At 43.4% G+C, this 23,117-nt stretch overlaps 1 protein-coding gene across 1 annotated transcript in view; it reads left to right on the top strand.

Annotated features, from left to right (window-relative positions):
* unc5a (unc-5 netrin receptor A) overlaps window positions 1–23,117 on the top strand; it is a 68,964-nt gene that overhangs the window by 25,757 nt on the left and 20,090 nt on the right. Inside the window, exons 2-7 of the mRNA XM_007906267.2 lie at window positions 12,962–13,183; window positions 14,407–14,550; window positions 14,685–14,788; window positions 15,558–15,738; window positions 16,272–16,439; window positions 19,117–19,281. Coding sequence (XP_007904458.1) covers window positions 12,962–13,183; window positions 14,407–14,550; window positions 14,685–14,788; window positions 15,558–15,738; window positions 16,272–16,439; window positions 19,117–19,281 — 984 coding nt within the window. The remainder of the gene's footprint in view (window positions 1–12,961; window positions 13,184–14,406; window positions 14,551–14,684; window positions 14,789–15,557; window positions 15,739–16,271; window positions 16,440–19,116; window positions 19,282–23,117) is intronic.

Genomic DNA, 23,117 nt, shown 5'->3' on the forward strand with positions numbered 1-23,117 from the left:
GAGAGTGGGACCAATGTACAATGGAAACATGTCGCGGTTAAAGGGCTGATCCTAGACACAAACCTGTTCAATTGTATCTGCTGATATTATCATTGAGGGGACCACTAGGGACCCCATGTTCTGTTGCTCTCAGAAGAAAGCCTCAGGGAAAGGAGGCCCTCCCTTGCCTCCTTCAAGAACCTTCTCTTCGACCCTGACTTTGGCCACCCTCCTACCCTCCCTGCCCTCCAACCTCCCTTACCCCAATCCTCCCCTCCTCTGCTCGTGTCCAAATCCCTAACTGTCCAGCGCCTTGGGACGTCCTCCCAATGTGAAAGGCACTGTACAAATGTCATTTTTATTGTATTGTATTGTGAAGATTCTCACTCTTGTACTGTATATAATAATAATGATAATAATAATCCTTGCATTTGATATAGCGCTTTTCACGTCAGGAGGATGTCCCAAAGCGCTTCACAGAACACACTGTAAAGTGAATTGACTGTATATTTGTGGGTGAACGCGGCAGCCAATTGCGCACAGCAATGTCCCACGAACAGTCGTAGATTGAAAATGACCAATTTATTATTGTTTTGTTTTTTTGGAGGGATTATTATTAGGCTCTGTGTGGAGTAAGGAAACTTGCCCAAGGTTTCGCCCTCTGCCTGGAATTGAACTCAGGTCTCTCACTTGCAAAGCGAGTGCTCTAACCACTGAGCTACAGGACTCCACGTAGCTCCACGTAGCTCCACGTATGGGTTTAAACGATCATAACAGCAAAAAATTAACAAAACCTTTTCCCATTGCTGTCCAGGTCTTGATGTTGGCATTTCATCTCATTGGATTAGAGGCTGAATGAACCCCTCTCTGCCTGTGTTCTGTGGACTGATGTCATTGTAAGAGGGAAAGGCAATGAGAACAGCAAGGGTATGAGCAAGGTTGCTGGCGAGGTTTTGTAGCCAACATTTAATGTGTTCTAAAAGTAATTCCTAACAAAAGTTCTGAAGCACAACTGGAAACCTGTGAATCTTAGTTATTGTGCTACAGCGAATGACAAGTGCGCCATTAAAGTTCTCCGCAGACACCTGCAAAGAGAATGTTCTGCAGACATAATTGAATTGTGAGCAACAATTCAATCTGCATCCTCTAACCTCCCGCTGTCCAACACTAAATTAACATCTGCCCCAGATTGTAACCGTGTTAAGACTGGGCTGGGTTTGAGAGGCAAATATTGTTATCATTTGATTGTATTATACACTCAACACAAGTCAAAATGTTTTTAAAAAATTTGTTCATTCATTCAAGAATATCAAGTGTTCAAGTGGTAGATGAACGTTTCCTTCCCAAGATTTGGGATCCTGTAGCCTAGGGTTAGCCACTCTCCTCGCAAGCGAGAGGACCTAAGTCTGATTCCTGGACGGGGCGAAACCTTATGCAAGTTTCCTTACTCCACACACCTGTTTGCCTAGCAGTAATAGGTACCCAGTTGTTAGTCGATTGGCGGATCGCTTTCCAGGGGATATTAATCCCTCCCCGCAAACCCCCACCAAAAAAAAATTTGGTCACTCAATCCACGACTGTTTGTGAGACATTGCTATGTGCAGTTACCCACAAAATACACAGTAAATAGGGAATGGGGTGAACTGCTTAATGCGACTTGTGTTGATTTGAAACTTAAATAAAGAGGAAGGAATCAGTGATTTTCATCAAAGAACACCCATTCCCAGATTTTGAGTTTAAAAATAAATGGAGTCAGGCTCATTCAGACTGGCCTCTTTAATAAAACCTGGGGTCTAACCTGGGTTAGATTGTGCAACATGGAGTACAATAGATGACTAGTAGTGACCTAGAAGACAAATAATTGAATTCACTTCTAATGGATGAACCTGTGAGACTGAAGCAGGAGAGTAGATTTCCTATCATTAGGACTTTACCATTTCATTACTGCCTTGTCTCTCTCAGCCATTATGATTCCGTTTGTCACAACATCTTCTTGTATTACCCTCACTGCAAAATGCTCGTTAAATCTCCATCCACTCCAGCTTTTCCTACTCCTAACGTGACATCTGTATGTATTGATGGAGTCTTACAATTTATTGATCAATTTGTGAGTGTAACTTGCGATTCCTGAGCCAGGCGTGTCCACAGTACCCCAAGGCACTTCTGATGACAGATCAGCCCAGCCTTGCTCATCAGAAGGACTTGGAGGGACAGACCAGTTACTGGGGATAGGGTTTCTTCCTGTTTATTCTGCAAGCCTCTGTCCTAACCGGTAGAGTGATCCTAGCTGGACAAGCAGTGGTCTCAATGGGCAATGTATGTGGTTTTCGCTGGTTAAACTCCAGCAGTTACCCCCAACGTACACTGACTTGACTGGTGAATTGTTCCTGAGAAGACTGAGTTCGACAGGTGTTCAGTTACCTGCGACATTCATTCAAGGGCATTATCTTTCCTGTCTTGACAAGCAGATTGGCAGGTCATTTGTGGCAAATGCAAAAACAAGCAGACAATTTATGTAATGTGTGAGTGTTACATCAGTCTCATCATCACAATTAATGAAAAGGAAAGGATGCAGATTAGATGGGAATTACAGTCGGGTGCAGTGCAGAACTCACTGAGGGAAATTAGGAGTCCAAATAGACTATCTGTCAGGGTATAAGGAGGAGAAAGTATTCTGTCTCTCACAGCCAGCCAGTGTTTAATTCAAATCAATACAGAGGAAACATACAATGCGGAAACTTATTCCTTTATTCACAAATTACAGAAGGTGACCGTCTTTTAGTCGTGTTAACAAAATATCTATTTCATGATCTAAAGAATTACAATGTGGTCACTCAATTCACGACTGTTTGTCGAACACTGCTGTGCGCAATTGGCTGCCACGTTTCACCTACAAAATACACAGTCAATTTACTTTACAGTATATCCTGCAAAGCACTTTGAGATGTCTCAACAATGTGATAAGGTCCTATATCAAATGCCATGATTATTACTATTATTCTTTCATTTTCAGTATCTTTCACACAATGTTAGTTTTTGGACTGTGCCTCTATTAGACTACATTGTTTTTCCCACAATTTTTCATGTGTCTCCATTGCCGTCAGCTTAGGGGAGAGAGGGGAGTGGTAGTGAGAGAATGTACGGCTTGCGAATAAGATCATTATTTTTCCCCTGGGCAGTCAGGCCACAATGACTTTTTAATTTGTTCTCTTTTCAGGCAAACAATTTGCCAGTGAAATAACAGCTTTATGTCATCAGAATGATAAATAAGTGTCCTGTAATTGAAATATAAACTGCCCTCCCTGAATTTAATCATCGCAACTGGCGCAAAAAGGCCTGGGGTGATGAACCTCTCGAGCTATCAGTTATATCTGATTCGTTCCTGCAGCTCTGACTTAGAAAGATTTCTTACATCAGACCATTATTGACCTGAGAAAACCTATTTCTTCACTTCTTTTCTCCACAGCAGGTTTTAAGATGCACATTTTCTAATCGGTTCCCCAAGATTTTCTGATCGGTTTCCAACGCTCACCAAATATCAAATCATCTTCAATCATATTTTCCCTTTCCCCAACTGAGGCTCCCACCCTCAGCTCAGGTGCCAAGCCAAGCCACTGTTAAGATGCACCTTGGGACAGCCTCCTGATGTGAAAGGTGCTATATTGTGGGATACTGCGGTGCGCAATTGGCCGCCAAATTTCACCACAAAATATGCCGTCAAATCACTTTACAGTGAAGCCCTTTGAGATGTCTCAATGACATGATAAGGTATTATATCAAATGCAAGGATTATTATTCAGTGCCTTGGGATGTCCTCCCGACGTACAAATGTAATTTGTTGTTGTATAAATGTAAAACTGCCATTGTGCTGTACAAAGCAGATTTGTCTTTGGAAATAAACAAAGAAATTCCACCCAGTTTCAGCCCACAGGACATTTTAGATGTTAAAAGCCAAGGTTGGTGTAGAATTGGACCCGATTGTAGAATTTTCTCTTTTACACCATAAATTGCACAAATGTTGCTGAATAACCTTGTTTAGGTAAACAGTCAGTGTCAACAATGCTCTAAAAAGACTTAATAAATCCCCAGCTCAGGTATGTGTTGTAGAGTGTTACTGAATTGGGACATGGACATTAATGTGGAGTGAATCCCATTAGTGTGGTGTCTAAACATCGGCATGGACTAGTTGGACTGAATGGGCGCTTTTGGTGTTATATTGCTCTGTGTAACTCTGTCTAATAGCTCCAGCTATTATTTAGATACCAATGATAAGCTATGTGGTTTTAGCTGGTTAAACTCCAGCAGTTACCCCAAAGCACATTCTGGGCTCCCCTCGAACCTTAGCTCTTGCCAACCTGCGCCTAATACTTTCCGGAGTTAGGTAAGGAGGATGCAACCCTCCAGGGAGAGAGCGCATTCCATTCCAACAATCTATCTCTGGGATTTCCATGTGTAGGTGGGATGCATTGAATTCTTAGCTTGGTTTGGATACTCTTAAGCCTGGTGATGGGTTTCCACGTGTGTCAGACACCCGGCTGACCCCGAAAAATAAGATGCAACGTTAATTTGCTGCACCGCTTAACTTTGATTTACGTCACTAATAAGAAGAATTATTATTAAAACCCTTGCGTTTAGAATCAGTGACTGTAACTTTGAGAGGTTCGAAGCTGAATGACTCAAAGTGTTCATGTTTGCCTGGCCGATTGATTGAGGGACTGAGACTGACCGAGAGTCACACAAGTCTTAGTGTCCTTAAAAAATTGAGCGATCAACAGCAACAGAATAGAAAGCAACATCCACAATATGAGCGTGGAATATTTATAGCAGTGTACATATGGTTGTCATTTGCAGCGAGTACTACACATGTAATTGATAGCAATCCATAACTGCACTTTCACTACATGTTATGCGAATGATCTACTGTCTCTCAGTGTGTGCTAGTTCCTCACTGCACTGGAAGTTCAGCTGATTGATTGATTAGATTGACTCGGGCTATATTTAATTTTTTAGTGGATCTACACATCTAATTACAAAGACATCGAGTCACTGTTTCAGGCCTCAGTTCCTCTGGAGAATTAATAAAGCCAGGAATCCTGCACCTTTTTACTCAGACTGCTCCAGATTCTGATGCCAGTGAAGGGGAGACAGGTCCATAGATTCAAGGCAAATAACCACAAAGTGAATGACTGATATTATCTGGGGGGGTTGTTGGCCAGGACACCAGGAAAGAGAAACTCCCTTTAATATCTACCTGTTCCAGTCAACAATTGCAAGGAGATGAGAAAGTGAGAGAGGGTGGTAAAACAAAGTGGATTGTAGGCAGTGACCGAGCAGGGAAAGTGGGACGTTTTTGCAGTCTGTTAGTTGGAAATCGATTTTAGAAGCAGAACCCAAAAGAAACTGAATGAGGCAAATGTGAGCCAAGCTCCTGACCTGCAGATAATCTACAGCAGTCAACCGCAGTCTCTCTCTCCGAGGCTGATTGATCTTCTGTGGACTATCAGAGTTTCGGCTTTTGATTTACAGGGAACAAGTCCTGCCTCAACATATTTTTTTGGTCAGCCGGATGTCTGACATGTGCGGAAACCCATCACCGCGCTTAAGAGTATCCAAACCAAACTGAAACTTCCATACATCCCACCTAACTGGGTTTGGGTGGGGTGGGGTGTAGGTGAGGGGGGAGGGGGGTGGGAGTAAAACAAACCGCAAATAAAAGTTTCCACATTTAAAATTTTCAAAGGAGGTGAAAGCTAATAGAATTGACGGGAAATTTGTTTGCTGGATTGGGAATTGGCTTGGCCCCTGACAAGGTGCTGATGAGAGGGAAAGCTCCACCTGGGCTCAGCGATTAAAGTGGTTTCTTCGGGATTGCTCTCTGTTTGCAAGGAATCAGGCGGAGATTACATTCCTGTAAGACTATCAAATGTTAGCTGCAGACTCGTAGCTATGCGGCTGGCTGACAAGTAAATAATCCTTATGTTTAGTATAGCGCCTTTCTTGTCGGGAGGGTGCCCTGGGCACACTGTGAAGTGCGGTGACTCTGTGTTTCGAAGGGCCAACGGGCGCCATGAAGTGAATGAGTGGTTTTATTGGGGATTGTTGTCCAGGACACAGGGAGAAGAGAGACAGAGAGAGAAACTCCCTTCTCTGTTTGAGTGGTGGGAGAGGGGACCTGTAACGCTGTTAGATAAACATGATGGGGGCAGAGGAACATCACCGGGTGTCACGTCCAGATGTACTGTAAACTGCAGTGACTGTGTATATTGTGGGTGAAATATGGCAGCCATTTGCATGCAGAAATATCCCTCAAAGAGCCTTTGATTGAGTGAAGAAATTATTATTATTAATTTTAAGGGAATATTACCCCCAGAAAGCGATCCACCAATCGACTGACAACTGGGTTCCTAGTTACTGCTAGTTAAACAGAGGCATGTGGAGTAAGGAAACTTGCGTGAAGTTTTGCCGTACCCGGGAATCAAACCCGGGCCCTCTCACTTGCTAGGCAAGTGCTCTAACCACTACGCTAAGAGATTTAGGAGCAAAGTAGTGAGTCCCATAAGTTATATCCTGGCTCACACACTGAATATGAATCTGTCTTGACAGATGTGTGAACAGTGATCATTATGACAGCAGCCCAACTCCAATGCTCTCACATAATGAATGGATCTAATCAGTGAAGAGGTTACATATGAGGAGGTATTTTAAGATCAAGGCTTATCCATATATCAAAGCAATGCACGTAGGAATGGTGTGAGTCAAAGGGTTGTGAAGGCTTATGTGAATTATCCATAAAATATTGAATAATCAATAGAATTTCTACAGCAACCATTCGCCTTCAATACTGCGCCTCTTGCCAGAACTCTCGTTGTGTCAAACCTGCGGATTACTGTGCGTGATTTTCACTGTTTCCTGTTTAATGTATGTACTGTGATTAATGAATCAGGATGGGGCAATGAGCTTTGTGTGGCAGGCTGACATCACACACTCCACACGTGATCGTTCAGATTCCACGACCCCCAATATCTAGGACCCCCTCCCTCAAACCTTCTGTTTCCCCCCATCCAACCTTCTGTATTTGTGTTCAAACCCAGACTCAAAATCTACCTCTTTGACTGCATGTTCCTTCCCCCCAACTCTTCTCCCCTGCTAAATTGCTGCCATTACCATAAAAATGTGTTGGCTGATTATCGGACAGCCTTGCCAACTTAGCGGTGAATATTACCAAAAAAGATAATTTGGGCGAATTTAGCTCTTTTTAAAAGTCACCAGATCAAAGGTGACTACACGCTCAACATTCCCAAATCCATTTAAATCGGCAGGAAACTGCGTTTGACAAAAAAAAACTGTCACTGCACTTCACAGGAAGTCCTGTGAAGCGTTTCGAGACATGAAAGGTGCTGTATGAAACAGTAAGAATGATCATTAAGGATATCAGCAAGGATATCAGACAGTTACAATTCCCACCCCTTCTCAGATTGATGTGATCTATGAATATTTTATTCAAATGCGAGTTAAACCACGTCGAAAATATCATGTGAATATTCCTTTAGAACTTAAACATTTAATGTGTCGCTGTTAAATACAATCAAGTGTAAAACTTTTAATGTTTCAATCTGCAATCTGAAATACACGCTCGCAGGAACCACAGTGGCTTTCCATTGGTGGACAGATCGGCATTAATTCCTCAATGAATTAGAAGATGTTGCACAAGTATGATTGTGATGTTATTACAAAAAACATCCCATAAATATGATTTATATTTTCTCTGATGTGTAATATATGTCACCGCCAAGCCCCGCAAGTAATTTGACACAGTGAAAATATCTCCCGGTAAATTAAATTAAGCAATTTGTGTGGGAGTTGAAAACGGGCCATGTGATGACTACCACTGGTGATGATTGTCACATCTGCATACAAAACAACAACTTGCATTTATACAGCGCCCTTCACACAGGGTAGCATCTCATTGCGCTATATCTTGAATGATACCGAATAATACAAAGGAAATAGTCATGTTTAACACAACCTTTTGACACGAGGACCAAGCTGCCAAGCTATGTGCATTGCGTTTGGTTTGTATCGATCAAGAAATAGCGCCCTATTCAAGATTACGTCAGTTCAAGTGTCTGTATCGTTTAGAATAACTGAACGTTAATATGCCAAGTGTGGAAGGGAATAGGGTGTGAAATAAAGGTTTGTATATTATTGTTTCAGCAGGTTAAAAAGCTCAAAAGGTTCCTAGGCTTTATCTTACGTTTATATGAACCCATCAAAAAAATCCAAACTCGGGTTTATGCTGCACCCTTCGTGTCTTGGCAGTCTTAGACTCGCTCACACACGAGTGGAAGCGTTATAGATTAAACGGATTGAGGTTTCCCCCGGAGTAATCTCTTCTTATTTTGTGCCCCTTTGTAGTTTTCAAGGGTGACAAATCACTGAGTTGTGTGGTCTGAAGGCAATTTTATTCCATCCGACTCTTTTGTCCAACGATAAATAATAATAACCTTTGCTTTAACATCAAAATGTCTTGAAGCGCTTCACACGTAATCGTTGTCAACTGTAGCCACTGTAGGCAAATGTGACAGCCAATTTCTCACACAGCAACGTCCCACAAACAGCCTTGAAGCAAAATGGTAGCTTAATACAGGTTTGTCTCCAACCCACTTCAACTCCTAACTCCTCGTTCGGGGTGGAAGATGTTTTCGATAATAGAAATACTCTCCAGAATTAGGTAAGCAGGGTGTGTCCCTCCAGGGAGAGAGAAAGAGGATGCACATTGCATCCTAATTCATTGGATTTTCCACATGTAGGTGAGACGCATGGAACTCTTAGTTTTATTTGGATACTCAGTGGTCGGTTTCTGCATTCAACAGACATCCTGCCTGACCCTCAAAAAAGTCTTTATAAGGTTTGTACAGAGAGTTTGGCCGTAGCCTGGAGATATTTAATTACCTGCCTGACACGTAGATTTATTTTTGATTCATAACTGCAACCTGAAAGAGATTAGGATCAACCATTTATACTGCCCCTGAGTGAATCTCTGGCTTGCCTGCTCCAGCTGTAGCTGATGAGACGACTTGCACATTAGAATCTCGGTTGCTGGGTGTTTGAAGCGCTTATGGGCATAATTCGGATCTGCTTCGCAAGTAAATCACCCTCAACCTTCTGTGTGAATTCACACTGCCAATCCACAGAGGGGCTGGCAAGGAGCTTGTCTGAGACACGCTTTGAGACGTTCTCCCGGTGTGGAAGGCGTTGTGTCAAATGTAAGGATTTGGGATTGCTAACTATTGCACGGCCCACTGTGCAATAAATGTGTCCCTCTCTCTGGACTAGGCAATTACAATAGTAATTATTATTACAATAATAATTACAATTACAATACAATACAATTACAATCACTCTTTTCTTTCCAATGGTTTGTCACAAACTTTCATCTTTATCTACCCAAGAAGACTGCGGTCTATAATACAAATAATAATAATCCTTGCATTTGATATAGTGCCTTATCACGTCTTCGAGACGGCTCAAAGCGCTTCACAGAACATACTGTAAAGCGAATTGACTGGGCACTTTGTGGGTGGAATAATAATATCCCTGCATTTATACAGAGCCTTTCAGGTTGTTTCAAAGCGCTCCAAACGCTGTAGACAAACTCGACAGTCAATTTGCATACAGCAACATCCCCACAATATAATCAATTTATCTAACCTCTCTCATCATTGTTTAAAATGATATGTGAGGCTCTGTGTTGACTGCAAAGAGATAAAAGAACGTGCAATGAAAAAGAAACATCTCTCCACAGCTCCGTTTATTTAATGCTTTTTTTTATGCAAAATATTTTTAATGAAACAAGGATTTGTAACGCATGCTGTCTACACGTGAATATATCCACCGGTTTCTCGGGTTGCTTTTCATCCTAAAACAATTACATTCAGCTGCCTCAATAATTAATGTAAACAAAATACATTTCTGAAATCATTTGAATGAATTGTATTTAATCAATTGCGTACATACTAATAACAGAGGAATAATTTTCTAGTATTCCTTTTTTGCTTCTTTTACAAATGAACGATCAATTTTTATCAGTGGAACTTGCATTTTTATTGCGTCTTATGACACCGAAACATCTCAGAACCCTTTACAAATAATTGCTGCCAAGTGTAATGACTGTGTGTTTCGTAAGCAAATGTGGCCGCTAATTTGCACCAGTCCCGAAAACAGCCATGAAGGGAGCGAGCGATTTTATCTGGGGGATTGTCGGCCAGGACATGGAGAAAGAAACAGACAAAGAGAGAAACTCCCTTCTCTTTTGGAATAGCTTCGCAGGAGATCTTTAACATCCACCTGAACAGGGCCAACTCAGGACCTTGGTTTAATCTCTCACTCGAAGGACAGCCGAATGAAAAGTTTAGCATGTACCAGAAAAAATGTTTTTAGGCAGTAAATTTACTTACCATTTACATTCAGTTTCATTCCTGTCAGTAATAATTATAGCTAGAGTTACAGCCTAATAAATCTAATAGCTGATCATTGCGGAACTCTGACCAGCTATTTTTCTATCATAAATCCAGAACGTTAATCACTAGCAGCATTGAGCCCAGTGTGAACTAGTATTTAATAGCAGCATGAATTCCCCCCTGACAAAAGAAAAGTATTTATCATCTCAGAAATGGGTCTTCAATCAGCGGTCATAACGGAAACAGCTGCACAGGAATATCCAGGACACTCTCGCCTTCAAGTCAGAAGGTTGGGGGGTTCAAGCCCCATGTGGGGATGTTGAATTCACAGTCTAAGCTGTGTGTGTGTGGGTGCGTGTCTGTGTGTCTATCTGTCTTGTGTATGTCTCTTTCTATCTAGAGCGTTGTGTGTGTGTCTCTCTCTGTCTAGCTTGCATGTGTCTCTGTGTCTAGTGTGTTTGTGTGTCTCTCTAGTGTGGTGTGTGTGTGTCTCTCTCTTGTGTTGAGTGTGTGTGTGTGTGTCTCCCTGGTGTAGTGGAATCCTGTCACTCAGTGGTTAGAGCACTCGCTTTGCAAGCGAGAAACCTGGGTTTGATTCCCAGCAGGGTGAAACCTTGGGCAAGTTTCCTTACTCCACACGCCTGATAATAATCCCTCAAGAAAAAAAAACAATAATAATAAATTGGTAAATTCAATCCACGACTGTTTGTGGGACACTGCTGTGCGCAATTGGCTGCCTCATTTCGCCCACAAATATACAGTCAATTCACTTTACAGTCTATTCTGTGAAGCGCTTTGAGACGTCTAGAAGATGTGAAAAGCGCTATATTAAATGCAAGGATTATTATTAGTAGTAGTAGTATGTGTGTATGTGCCTCTTTGTCCAGTGTGCGTATGCGTCTCTCTCTGTCCCAGAGTGTTGTGTCTCTCTTTGTGTAGTGTGTGTGTGTTTGTGTATGTCGCTCTCTGTCTTCTCTCTTATGTGTGAGTGTGTGTGTATCTATGGTGAGAGGTTCAGTAAGTGAGTGGAAATTACCATTATAAAAATTAAGCTGAGTCATCACTTTACCTCCAGCTCTAGTGGCAAAAAAACACCAGCTCAAAGTTTGCTGTCTGATCTACGTACATATTAAAAAGAGGATCACAATGACGTTACGACTGCGGATGCTTTTGAAGCTTATCCTTGCGTTAAAAATTGCTTTGTTGAATTTTATTTCAAAAATATTAATACATGCGATTGTATTAATGAGGCTCGGAGTTTAACCTCGCTGATTCGGCTTTGGACAAAACAAGGCGGAAACCAGGGAATGAGTTTCAAATAGACTGACACTCCAGTGCATTGCTGGGGGAAGCACTGCATCGTTGGAGTTGCTGTCCTTCGAGTGAGACATGAAATCTTTAACGTGCCCTGTTCAGGTGGATGTTAAAGATCCTCTGAGTTTTTCTCTTTTTCCGGTGTGCTGGTCAACAATCCCCCTGAAAAATCAATTATTCCCTTTATTGCTGTTTGTGGGACATCGCTGTGTGCAAATTGGTTGCTGCGTTCATTTACAAACTGCATAGTCACCACACTCAGCGCCTTGACGTATCCTTCCGACGTGAAAGGCGCTATACAAATGTAATTTGTTGTTGTTTTGTACAGCGCTTTGAAATGTTCCACCAATATAAGTCACTGTATCAAATGCAAGGATTATTATTATCATTATTATTATTAATATCTGCTTAAATTAAATGCAATCCCCAAAACATTGTGTAACCCTGATTGTTTAATGAAAGGCAATTCATTTTTTCTTGGGCTAACCTTTCCCACCCTGATGTAAACTGCTCTCATTACACACAGGTCCACGCACAGGTTACAGTTCTCGTCTGCTTTTGTGTTAACAAGAATATTTTTCGAAACAACAAAAAAAAGAGGTTTCAATTAAATTTTCAATTAGCGATACTACTGTAATGCTTTCTTGCAACATAAACATTCCAGTCACACACACACACACAGGCACACATGCATGCGGCAAAAAGAAAAAGCATATGAAACGTTATGTTCTGTGAAATAGCCTTCATTTATTTTCCATCCGACTGCATGTCAAATACACCCCCACCAGGAGTTTCAATGGCAGGGCCAGTGATGTATGCCTCCTATCAGCCACAGAACATTTATTTTTCATTAACAGTTAAACGCACACATACATGAAACATACTCGGAAGCGTTCAATTGCTGCCTTTTGCCGGCTGATGTTTTATATTGCTGAATTAATCCGATCAGTGTGTCACAGATTTGTAGCAAGATGTTTTTACAATGGTCACCTACACGAGAATACAATAATGATAATAATAATCCTTCCATTTGAAATAGCGCCTTATCACGTTGTTGAGATGACTCAAAGCGCTTCACAGGATATCCTGTAAACAGGATTGACTTTGTATTTTGTGGACGAAACATAGCAACCAGACTGAGAGAGAGAGAGAAAGAGTGCCAAGCAATTCAGTGCCTAACTCGGAAAACCTTGTCTTCTTTCCTGCAGATGGTGAATATGGTGAGACGCAGTCTGGAATCGTGCCGGTGGCTTCCGCAGAATCCTTGCCTCACTTTTTGGTTGAGCCGGAGGACGTGTACATTGTAAAAAACAAGCCTGTGACCTTGGTGTGCAAAGCCATCCCGGCCACACAGATCTACTTCAAGTGCAATGGGGAATGGGTTCACCAAATGAACCATGTCACGAAAGAGACTGTAGATAAAGCCACAGGTAGGCTTGGATTCCAATGTAGGGCCGAGAGGTTTACAAGGGTTTTTCATTTCACTACAACACTTAATAATAATAATAATAATAATCCTTGCATTTGATTTAGCGCTTTATCACACTGTCGAGATGTCTCAAAGCGCTTACACTGTAAAGTGAATTGACTGTGTATTTTGTGGATGCAGTGTGTGAGTCAATACTTAATGCACTAGATGACAACAATAACACCTTGCATTTACAGGAGGATGATGTCTCGGAGCGCTTTACAAAGACTCAGTCTCTCTCTGTAAGTGGCTCTGGTCAGTGTGCAAATTGGCTGCCGCGTTTACCTACAAAATACACAATCACTCCACTTTACAGTGAATCTAGTGAAGCTCTTTGAGACGTCCTCCCCACATGAAATGTGCTGTTTCAAATGTAAGGATTATTATTGTGTTCTGTTCCAAGTTTCAAGCAGTTCAGGTTAAGGTTCGGGAACACAGGAACATGTAAGACTCATTTTTTATTGCATATTAATATTTGACATGAATGTTGCATTGTGGTGAGCTAAATTAAGATTGCTGTGAGGAACATGGAGTTGTTTAAACATCTTGTTCACACATGGCTGAAGGTCTTATTGTGTCACTGGCAGTGTTGTGTACGGTTCATCTGGTTATTATGAAATTATTACAGGACTAATTCATCAAGAATTGACTCATTACATGAAACGCACAAACTTCTGAAGATAATTGATGTTCACCGACTTCTCACTGAATCTGATTGATTGCATTTGTGCTCGCACACATCCACACGCCATCAGTGTTGTTTACAATGAGCACAACCAAACTGCTCTAGTTCAGAATTAAACAGAACGTTACGGCACAGAAACAGGCTGTTTGGCCAAACTAGTCCTTGACGATGTTTATACACCACACAGGCCTTCACCTCTTCTATTCCCCTCTGCCCTACCATATCAGAGAATTGTCTTTGGGACAGTACATAAACTAGCCCTAGCCTGAAACTGTGCGTAATCTGATTGTGTAATGGATGGACGGTAGGTAGGGCGTGGGTGGGTGTTCTACAAAGGTGAGATCAGATGGGCCGAAGGGTCTTCATCAACCGAACCAATCTTGTGATCTTGGGAGCCTGGGTCCTTGAGACCTTGAAAGATCTTGAGATCTTCAGATCTCAAGATCTTGATTCATTGCAGCAGATTTGATAACTTGTCGCCCGTCACTCGCTCCCTGCAGGGCTCATGGTGCTGGAGGTGAGAACCGATATCTCCCGACAACAGGTGGAGAAGATGTTTGGATTGGAGGAATATTGGTGCCAGTGTGTGGCCTGGAGCACGTCAGGGACCACAAAGAGCCAGAAGGCTTTCATCCGGATCGCGTGTGAGTCCTCAAACCTAATAACACTTTATAATAATAATAATAATAATTATATTTCACTTTAGACCCATGGGGTTTCGTGATAAAACAATGGATGCCTTAAAAATCCAATCAATGTTCTGCCTCGTGCTTTCCAGATCTTCGGAAGAACTTTGAACTGGAGCCCATTGGGAAAGAGGTGGCGTTAGATCAAGAGGTTTTACTGCACTGCCGTCCTCCGGAGGGCATTCCCTCAGCCGAGGTGAGGGAACAACAGCTTGCATTTATGTGGAGTCCTTCACGCGCTTGTTCATAGTAGCAACAGCTCAATTTCAGCTCCAGCAACTGGAGGCAGCAGGAACACAAGTTGTGTCAAAAGTTTCACCCGCAATTTAACAACCTGAGTCTAATCTGGCAGGCCCAGTTTCAGTGACAAATGCTTGCAGGTCTGTCTGAAGCCAGTCGCAAAGCAAAGCCCCCCCCAGTAGGGTCCTGACATGTCAAGCGACCGCCAGGCTGGTGGAAGGTGAACTGGAAACACCTTTGTCTTTTTTTCGCCTGGCAAATTCTTATGCTCTGGTAGCCTGCTGCTAACTTATATGTGAGGTGATCTGTGTGAGCTTGCTGAGTGAGCTGGTTTGTCAGGCTCAGTGCTGACTCGTGCTGAGTTACCAACCACTCTGGATCCAGATATAGATTTCACCGGTGACACATGGGTTTGAAGTGACCCCTGACACTGGTTGAGTGGAGCTCCTACCTCTGTGCTGTCTGCACCGACACGGAGTTCAGAGCTGGGGCCAATTCAGGGAGCGCACAGGACAGCACAGAACAGAATAACTCAAAACACTGGCGCCAATTAACGCACGATTGGGAATCTTGAGTGAGAAAGATCACAGAACTGTACACAGTCAACGCACTTCAGAGTAAATCCTGTGAAAGGCTTTGAGACGTGAAAGGCAGTGTAATGATTGTACAGACTATTATTATTATTATATTAGTGATTGACTCTCAAACATTGGTTATGTTTCCAGGTGGAATGGTTGAAGAACGAGGAGCTGATTGACCTGGTTGAAGACTCTAATGTCTACGTGACTGTGGACCATAACTTGATCATCAGAGAAGCTCAACTTTCGGACACCGCCAATTACACGTGTGTGGCCAAGAATATCGTAGCCCGGCGCAGGAGCACCACGGCAAATATTACCGTCTACGGTAACAAAGCCTGTCCATTTAGTGATCAGTCATCTTCTGCACCAGTGTCGTATGTGCTGGACAGGGGAAGAATATAAAAAATATGAGTTATTGATTACCATGTTTATCATCAAACACACATGCACACACACACACATACCGTCCACACACGTACACACACACACACACATACCATCCACACATGCGCACATACACAAAGACACACAGACATAGAGACACACACATAACACACACATAGACACACATAGATGCACATTCGCTCATACAAGCGCACACAGACACACACCATCCACACAAGGACACACATAGACACATACATACACGTGCACGCACGCACATATCAACCACACATACAGACATATAGACACACATAGACACATATACGCGCACACACCTACACACATAAGACACACATGTACACACACACACACACATGAACACAGGCAAATTTGTCACCGACTCTTATGCTAGTAATTGGTTGTAGACAAAGGATTTGGTGATGTTCTCTCTCTCTCTCTCTCTCTCTCTCTCAGTGAACGGAGCCTGGTCCCCATGGACAGGCTGGTCAGCCTGCAGCAGCCCCTGTGGCCGGGGCTGGCAGAAACGCACACGTACGTGTAGCCGCCCGAGCCCTCAGAACGGCGGCTCTGTCTGCGACGGGCAAAACACACAGACGACGATCTGCACCATCCTGTGCCCAGGTATCTCCCTCCCCGCACACAGCCCTGCTTCTATCTCGGTCACAAACAGAATCCTGTATCAATGTTATTGTCTTAAATTTTTTGTAACCTCTGAAGCGAGGGTTGACAGGCTAAGACTTCCACCTCAAACCCCGTCTTGCATGAAGCGTCAATTCCACTTGAAGAAATTAGTAAAGGAAACGATTAATATCGGAACCATTTAGCAAATCACAGCATCTAGACCCCTGAGAGGCTTCTGGAGCCCCAACGAGAGTGGCTTAAAGTGACCCAATGTGACACAGTGTTATGTAAGGCGATGTCAGAATTGCTTGAATTGGTTCAGTGGATTACATGGTCCATTTTTCATTTTTTTCTCCATCGCTCTTCACCTGTACCTAATTCCGCCCCCAAGCGCAGACATCTAGTTATTTCCAAACGCCTTCAGTTCACTCCTTCAGTGTGTGAGCGACCCTCTCCAACCGTCAGAGTTGGCTCAGTGCACCTCACTGATAAAGAGACATCAAAACATCCATCCCACCAAGAGTTAGCGATCTCTTCTCAAAGAAAATCTCTTTTATGCTCGTTCAACGCGACACCACTGAGGTGTAGCAATGTTAGGGTCTACTCAGAGTGAAGCACACACAGTGTTAACAGTATTCGAGCTTATCATAAAACCGTAGAAACTTGCAGCACAGAAGGAGGCCATTCGGCCCATCGTGCCTGTGTGGCTCTTTGAAAGAGCTACCGAATAGTCCCAATCCCCCGCTCTTACCCAATAGCCCTGCACATTTTTCCTGCTTAAGTACTTGTCCAATTCCCTTTTGAAAGCTATTATCGAGTCCGCTTCCACCGCCCTTTCAGGCAGCTTCTTCTAAACATTCGCTGTGTCTAGATGGTGTTCTCTTCAGCACCGAATAAGTCTTGAACCTTCACTAATGAGAAGCCTGCATGGCTCTCCCACTTCACAGAGTTTCCTTTCACGGGTATATTTAGTGTCCTTTGAGAGTTTAATGAAAATGAAACGGCGAACGTACGTTTTATCTCTCTCCCCTCTGAACCAAGACTGTGAATGACTTGATCTTTCTTTTCAAAAAAACAGAAAGATAGACATCTGAACGAGGAGTGCTGTCAAACAAATGCAGCGCGGTGTTGGTTGCAGGCGCACTGTTTCCTGCAATGCAATGTGATCACTCCTCTGACTAGAAATTGAAATGTGGAGCCTGGTGTCAGGAGCACAGCTCTCCTTGCCATTGTGTTCACTTGATGTACATCAGAGGAAAGCTTAGCTGGGCTCACACACACAACAACAACAACAACAACTTGCATTTATACAGCGCCCCTCACGCAGGGTAGCGTCCCAGAGCACTTGACAATGGTGGAGCACGATGCTGAGCCGGTGGGGTGGGGGGTGAGGAGAGGGGAGGGGGAAATAGGAAGGTCTTCAGGCGCGACCTGAAGATGGAGAAGGAAGGGGCAGGGCGGAGGTTTAGAGGAAGAGTGTTCCAGAGTTTTGGAGAGTAAGTGGCTGAACATACACAAACATAAACACATACACACCAAAAAAAACTGAGTGAAGTAACACTCGGATCCACTCAATACTGCTCAGAACTTGGTGCTTGTTAGCAGCAAAGATGAAATTGACCCCAAACGAGACAACAACGGTTCTCAATAAGAAGCAGAGTTTGCCACTGATATCACTGTCTGGCAAGCTTTCCTGCTGCTGGTCCATTAGGACCACCCTACCCGTTAGGGCTTTGACTTGCCAACAAAAAAAGCCTCTCCTGTCACTGAGCAACAACAACAACACAAGGAAAAGTCCACACTAGAGATAAAAGCATCTTCGATGGCCCTCTTTTGCCCTGAATTAATTGTTAAACTGCTATAACCAGTCGTGCACTTGGCATTTATTACCTGTAACAGCCAGGGCTGTCTCTGATACAATGTGAGAGAGAGAGAGAGAGAGAGAGAGCAGCACCTGAACAGTGAGAGAGATGTCCGGGAAACCTTTAGTTGGCTGTTGATGGAAATTGAAATCCTTTACGTTGCAAAATTAGCTATCACAAAGCCCTTGTCGCTGCCTATCAACACCCATTTGTGCAGTCGCTTGTAAAATCATAGAAAGCCAACAAGACATTTATTGGTCCGAGTGACTGAGCCGAGGAAACTCTGGAGATTTACTTCCCGTCAAATGAAAACCACTTACAACTCCTCTGATACAGCTTTCAGGTCAATGAGGACGGAAGCACAAACATCCAGCTGAGATATAGCAAACAGACAGTGGTGGGAGTTGTTTTTACCTGACAGTAATACCATGAGGTTAAAGTAACTCGAAACAATTTATTTTGGTGGTAGGGACGGAGGGAGGGAGAGGAGAAGAGAGAGAGAGTTGTGAGAAAGGTGTACGTTACATTGGTTTATTCTCTTTTATTCCTGTAACCCTGTGTCTCTCTTCTCCCTCTCTCCATTGCTCTACCCCCAATATAAATCATTTTGAGTCACTTAAACCTCATGGTATTACTGTCAGAAAAGCTGGGCAGGTGTCACTTTTCTACCTAAAAAATCGAGAGTGTCATCCCGGCTGGGTTTGCTAGCAGTCGTGTCTCTGAGTTAGAAGGTTGTGGTGTGAGTTGGGTTCAATCCCTCTCTCCCTCCCCCCACACCCCCCCCCAGTGTGTGACATCTGTGTCTTCGCTTTCAGTGGACGGGGGCTGGGCTGAGTGGAGCGGCTGGACTGCCTGTGGGCCGGAATGTGCACAGAGGAGAAGCAGAGAGTGTGGAGAGCCTGCCCCGAGGAATGGAGGCAAGGAATGTGTCGGCCTCAGCTCAGAGCTCCAGAATTGCACGAGCAGCCTATGCCCACATAGTATGTATATCTTCATTCGAGCCTTCAGCCTCTCTGACCCCCACCCTTTGGAAAACTCCATCCCACAGTCCCTTCGCCTCGCTCCCTCCCTCGTTTCCTTCAAGGCCAGTCTTTAGCACACCATGTCCTCCCACGTCGCGTCAAGGCAGATATGCGATTTACTTACACCCTCCATCGCAACTATTTCTTCCTTTCGCAAGAGGTGTCAGCTTGGCCCAGTCGGTAGTGCTCTCCAGGACAAAAGGTTGTGGGTTCAAGCCCCACCATGTTGGGGACTTGGAGCTCACAGTCTAGGCTAACACTCCAGCTCAGTGCTGGGGGTTACGCAGCTTTGTTAGAGGCGCCATCCTTCGAATGAGATATTAAACTGAGGTCTCGTCTGCCTAGTTGTTCAGGCGGACGTTAATGATTCCACGAGGCTATTCGAAAAGGGAAGAGAGTTTCTCTCTCCCATTGACCTGGTCAATAATCCCCCAGATGAAATTGGTCACTCACTTCATGGCTGTTCGTGGGACATCGGCTTTTGTTTTCACCTATAAACACAGTCACTGCATTTGACAATCAATCCTGTGAAGCACTTAGTGATGTTTTGACCTGGTGATAAGGCGCTGTATCAAGCGCAAGGATCAGTATCAGGAGATGTGTGGTCAAGAGGAGAAGGTTGAGGGGATTTATTGAAAGAATAGCATGCAGTTGAGACAAACTGAATATGGACATATATATTTTTGAAAAAAAAATATCAGAGTAGCATCGAACCTGGAAAATAGTAAACGGAGCTGGAATTAATGAGAGAAATAAATAACCTGGAGGTCACAGTGTTTAGTAAGGAGATGGAGATTAGTTATAAAGAAAGCGAATCAAGGGTATTTTGTACTAAAGGCACTAATTTCAAGGCGAGTTGGCTTATAAAAGGAATATCACGCCTAACAACTTTATTAGCCTTCTGTCAGGGGATTACAGGCTTGGCAAGCGATGGTTATCTGGTGGCTGTTATTGCTTTGACTTTCAGAAGCCAACAAGCCTCAGGAGTGATTTGTGGCTGAGATGGAATAATAAATTGCCTAAGTAATAGAAAGCAAATGGCATAAAGTGATAAATGGGGAATCTTTCTCAGTGACGACATGGCCCTCACAGGGAGCTCAGCGTTTGCAAATTATTCGGAGGAGTTTTCAACAAATCACACTACGAGACCGCCGATGTGGAGTCCTGTAACATAGTGGTTAGCTCGCTCGCCTCGCAAGCGAGAGGACCTGGGTTCGATTCCCGGATGGGGCGAAACCTTAGGCAATTCGCTTTGCTTCAATTCACTTTACCAAATATTCTGTGAAGCGCTTTGAGACGTCTCAATGATGTGATAAGGCGCAAAATCAAATGAAGGGAATATTATAACACATAGCCCCTGGGCAGAAGACTCTAATATTATTTAACATTGAGAAATGTAAGGTAATGTGCTTTAGCGCTCTAATAACGATAACAATAATAATAATCCTTTTTTTTCACGTCCAGAGGATGTCTCAAAACGCCTCACAGAATACAAAGCAAAGTGTAGTGACTGTGTATTCGTAGGCAGATATGATACCTTTTGTGTTTACACAGGGAAGGGTGTGATAAAATAACTGAACTGAAGGACTGGTTTGGATATAGGAGCCAAGCTCGGCTCTGAATGCATTCTACTTCAAAAGGCAAGCGAATTGTTTGATGTATCTGATGAAGCACATCCGAGGGAGTGATGGGAACGATCTACAAAGCATTGCTGAGGCTACATGCAGAGAGCTGTGTGTAATGCAGGTCACTGTGCATTTGAAAAAGGCAGCTCAGCAGTGGGACAGAGTAGAGAGTGGAAAGGGCAGTAAGCGTGGTTCAGGATTACTGCTCAGAGAGCCGGTGAGATGTGCCGGCCACCGGACATGTGTTCTCAGTGGAATAAATTCGTGAAGGAAGAAAAGAAACAATGGACGGAATCGTGAGCTGCTTTGTGTAAAATGAAAGCAAGAAACCCACGGATCACACGGTTTATACAGACAGCGCGGTTTACTTCGGGAAGACGTCTCAAAACGCTTCACTTTGCTCGCTGGGCGTCTGAGTCAGCCAAGGATGAGGGAGAATAGGAGGGGAGTTGACGAGATGGGATCTGGAAGTAGGACAGGCGTAGCTCCAGACAGGGGCAGAAGGGCTGAAATCTGCCCGACAATGCTGGGGCGGAGAGGTACCCTATCGATGGATTTAGAAATTGGGGTTGTTTCAAGTTCAGGCATTAGAGATAAAAGTGGGGGGAGAGGAGGAAAGGGAGAAGGGAATCGAGGGGTATGGGTGGAGGAAGGGGGAGGAAAGGGAGAGGCGGTTTAGGAGTGGTGGAGGCTCCCGTGGAGTCTAAAAACCACACGGACTAGCTTGGGTGAAGGGTCTAGATTGTATGGGTGGGTGCTGTATATTCTGTGTAATTGTTAGTCAATTGGCGGATCGCTTTCGGGGGGTAATAATGCCTTCGAAAAAAAAATGTTGCCACTCAATCCATGACTGACTGTGGGACATAAAATATACAGTCGATTCACTTTATAGTATATTCCGTGAAGCGTTTTGAGACGTCTCGACGATGTGATAAGGCGCTGTATCAAATGCAAATTTGTTATTATTATTGTTGCATATATTAGCCACCAGTGAACCTGAGCAATCATTCCTTTATGTTGAGTCGTGACTTAGGGAAGAGACTGCCACCTAGTGAGGTAACTGTTGCCCTGATTGACACAACTGGTTAATGCCTTCAGAGTGTTTTAGGAGGAAAAAGATCGAAAGATTGACCGAAAGTGGGGTAAATTCGAAACAAATCTGCAGAAACACTATTTCAGTGAGTGATTAATAAATGTATGGAACGGGCTCCCCAGGGAGACAGACGGTAGAAGCAGAAAGTGTTGATTCTTTCAAGAGCAAATTAGATAGATTTCTCTTAGGAAATAATATCTTGGGATACAGTGTATAGTTTGGGACATGACATGTGCAAGTGATTGACAGGATGGTGGAAGATGAACTTAATGGGACCTTGGTCTTCTTTCATCTAGCAATTCTTACCTTTCTTACGATATGGTGCCTTTCATGTCGGTAGGATGTCCCAAAGCGCTTCACAGGATACGCTGTGACGTGTAGTGACTGTGTAATTCATAGGCAAACGTGATCAATAATCTCACAGTTCCTTAGCCAGCTGCCAGTTTTAAATTAAATTATTATTTTCGGTAATGGAATCAAGCCAGGACGAGATGATTAATTAAAGCTAAAATTCCTGACTCGCAACGCTCAGCTCACAGAGAGCGCCAGGGACGCTTGTCTGAAGATGGAAACGTACAGAATTTTGTCCCGAAAGCAGTTTCTGCGCAGAGCAATATTCATGTGAAAGTGGCGGAGTTGTGTGTTTGCTCTGGAGTCCTTATTAAAAGAGGGTTCAAAAAGCCCTGCTAATAAGGCAATTAGACAAAAATATTCAATTTACACCTGGCAGTTTGAAAGAAAAACACCAGATGAAAGTATTTGATGAGCAAGTCTAAATTGTATTGACAAATGACACATTTCATTAACATGCGCACTCACACACTTGTTAGAACAATTGGCAAGTGTTCAGCGTGGGTGAATATCTCAGCTGGTGGAAATGAAATCAGTTTAATTACATCTGGAGGGAGAGTGATGGTGGTCCGAGCTCCTGGTGATTGACTAGTGCAGATGAAAGTCAAGTACCTCTGGGCTGAAAATTCTACAGTTTATTAAAGGGATAACGGATGCATATTCAGCACGTTGGCAAAGGAAATGTGTAAACCATGTTTGTGCACAGCCCTGAGGCATAGGGGGTC

Source organism: Callorhinchus milii, unplaced genomic scaffold (genome assembly GCF_018977255.1).
Source record: "Callorhinchus milii isolate IMCB2004 unplaced genomic scaffold, IMCB_Cmil_1.0 Scaffold13, whole genome shotgun sequence".
In the NCBI taxonomy this organism is placed as follows: Eukaryota; Metazoa; Chordata; class Chondrichthyes; order Chimaeriformes; family Callorhinchidae; genus Callorhinchus; species Callorhinchus milii.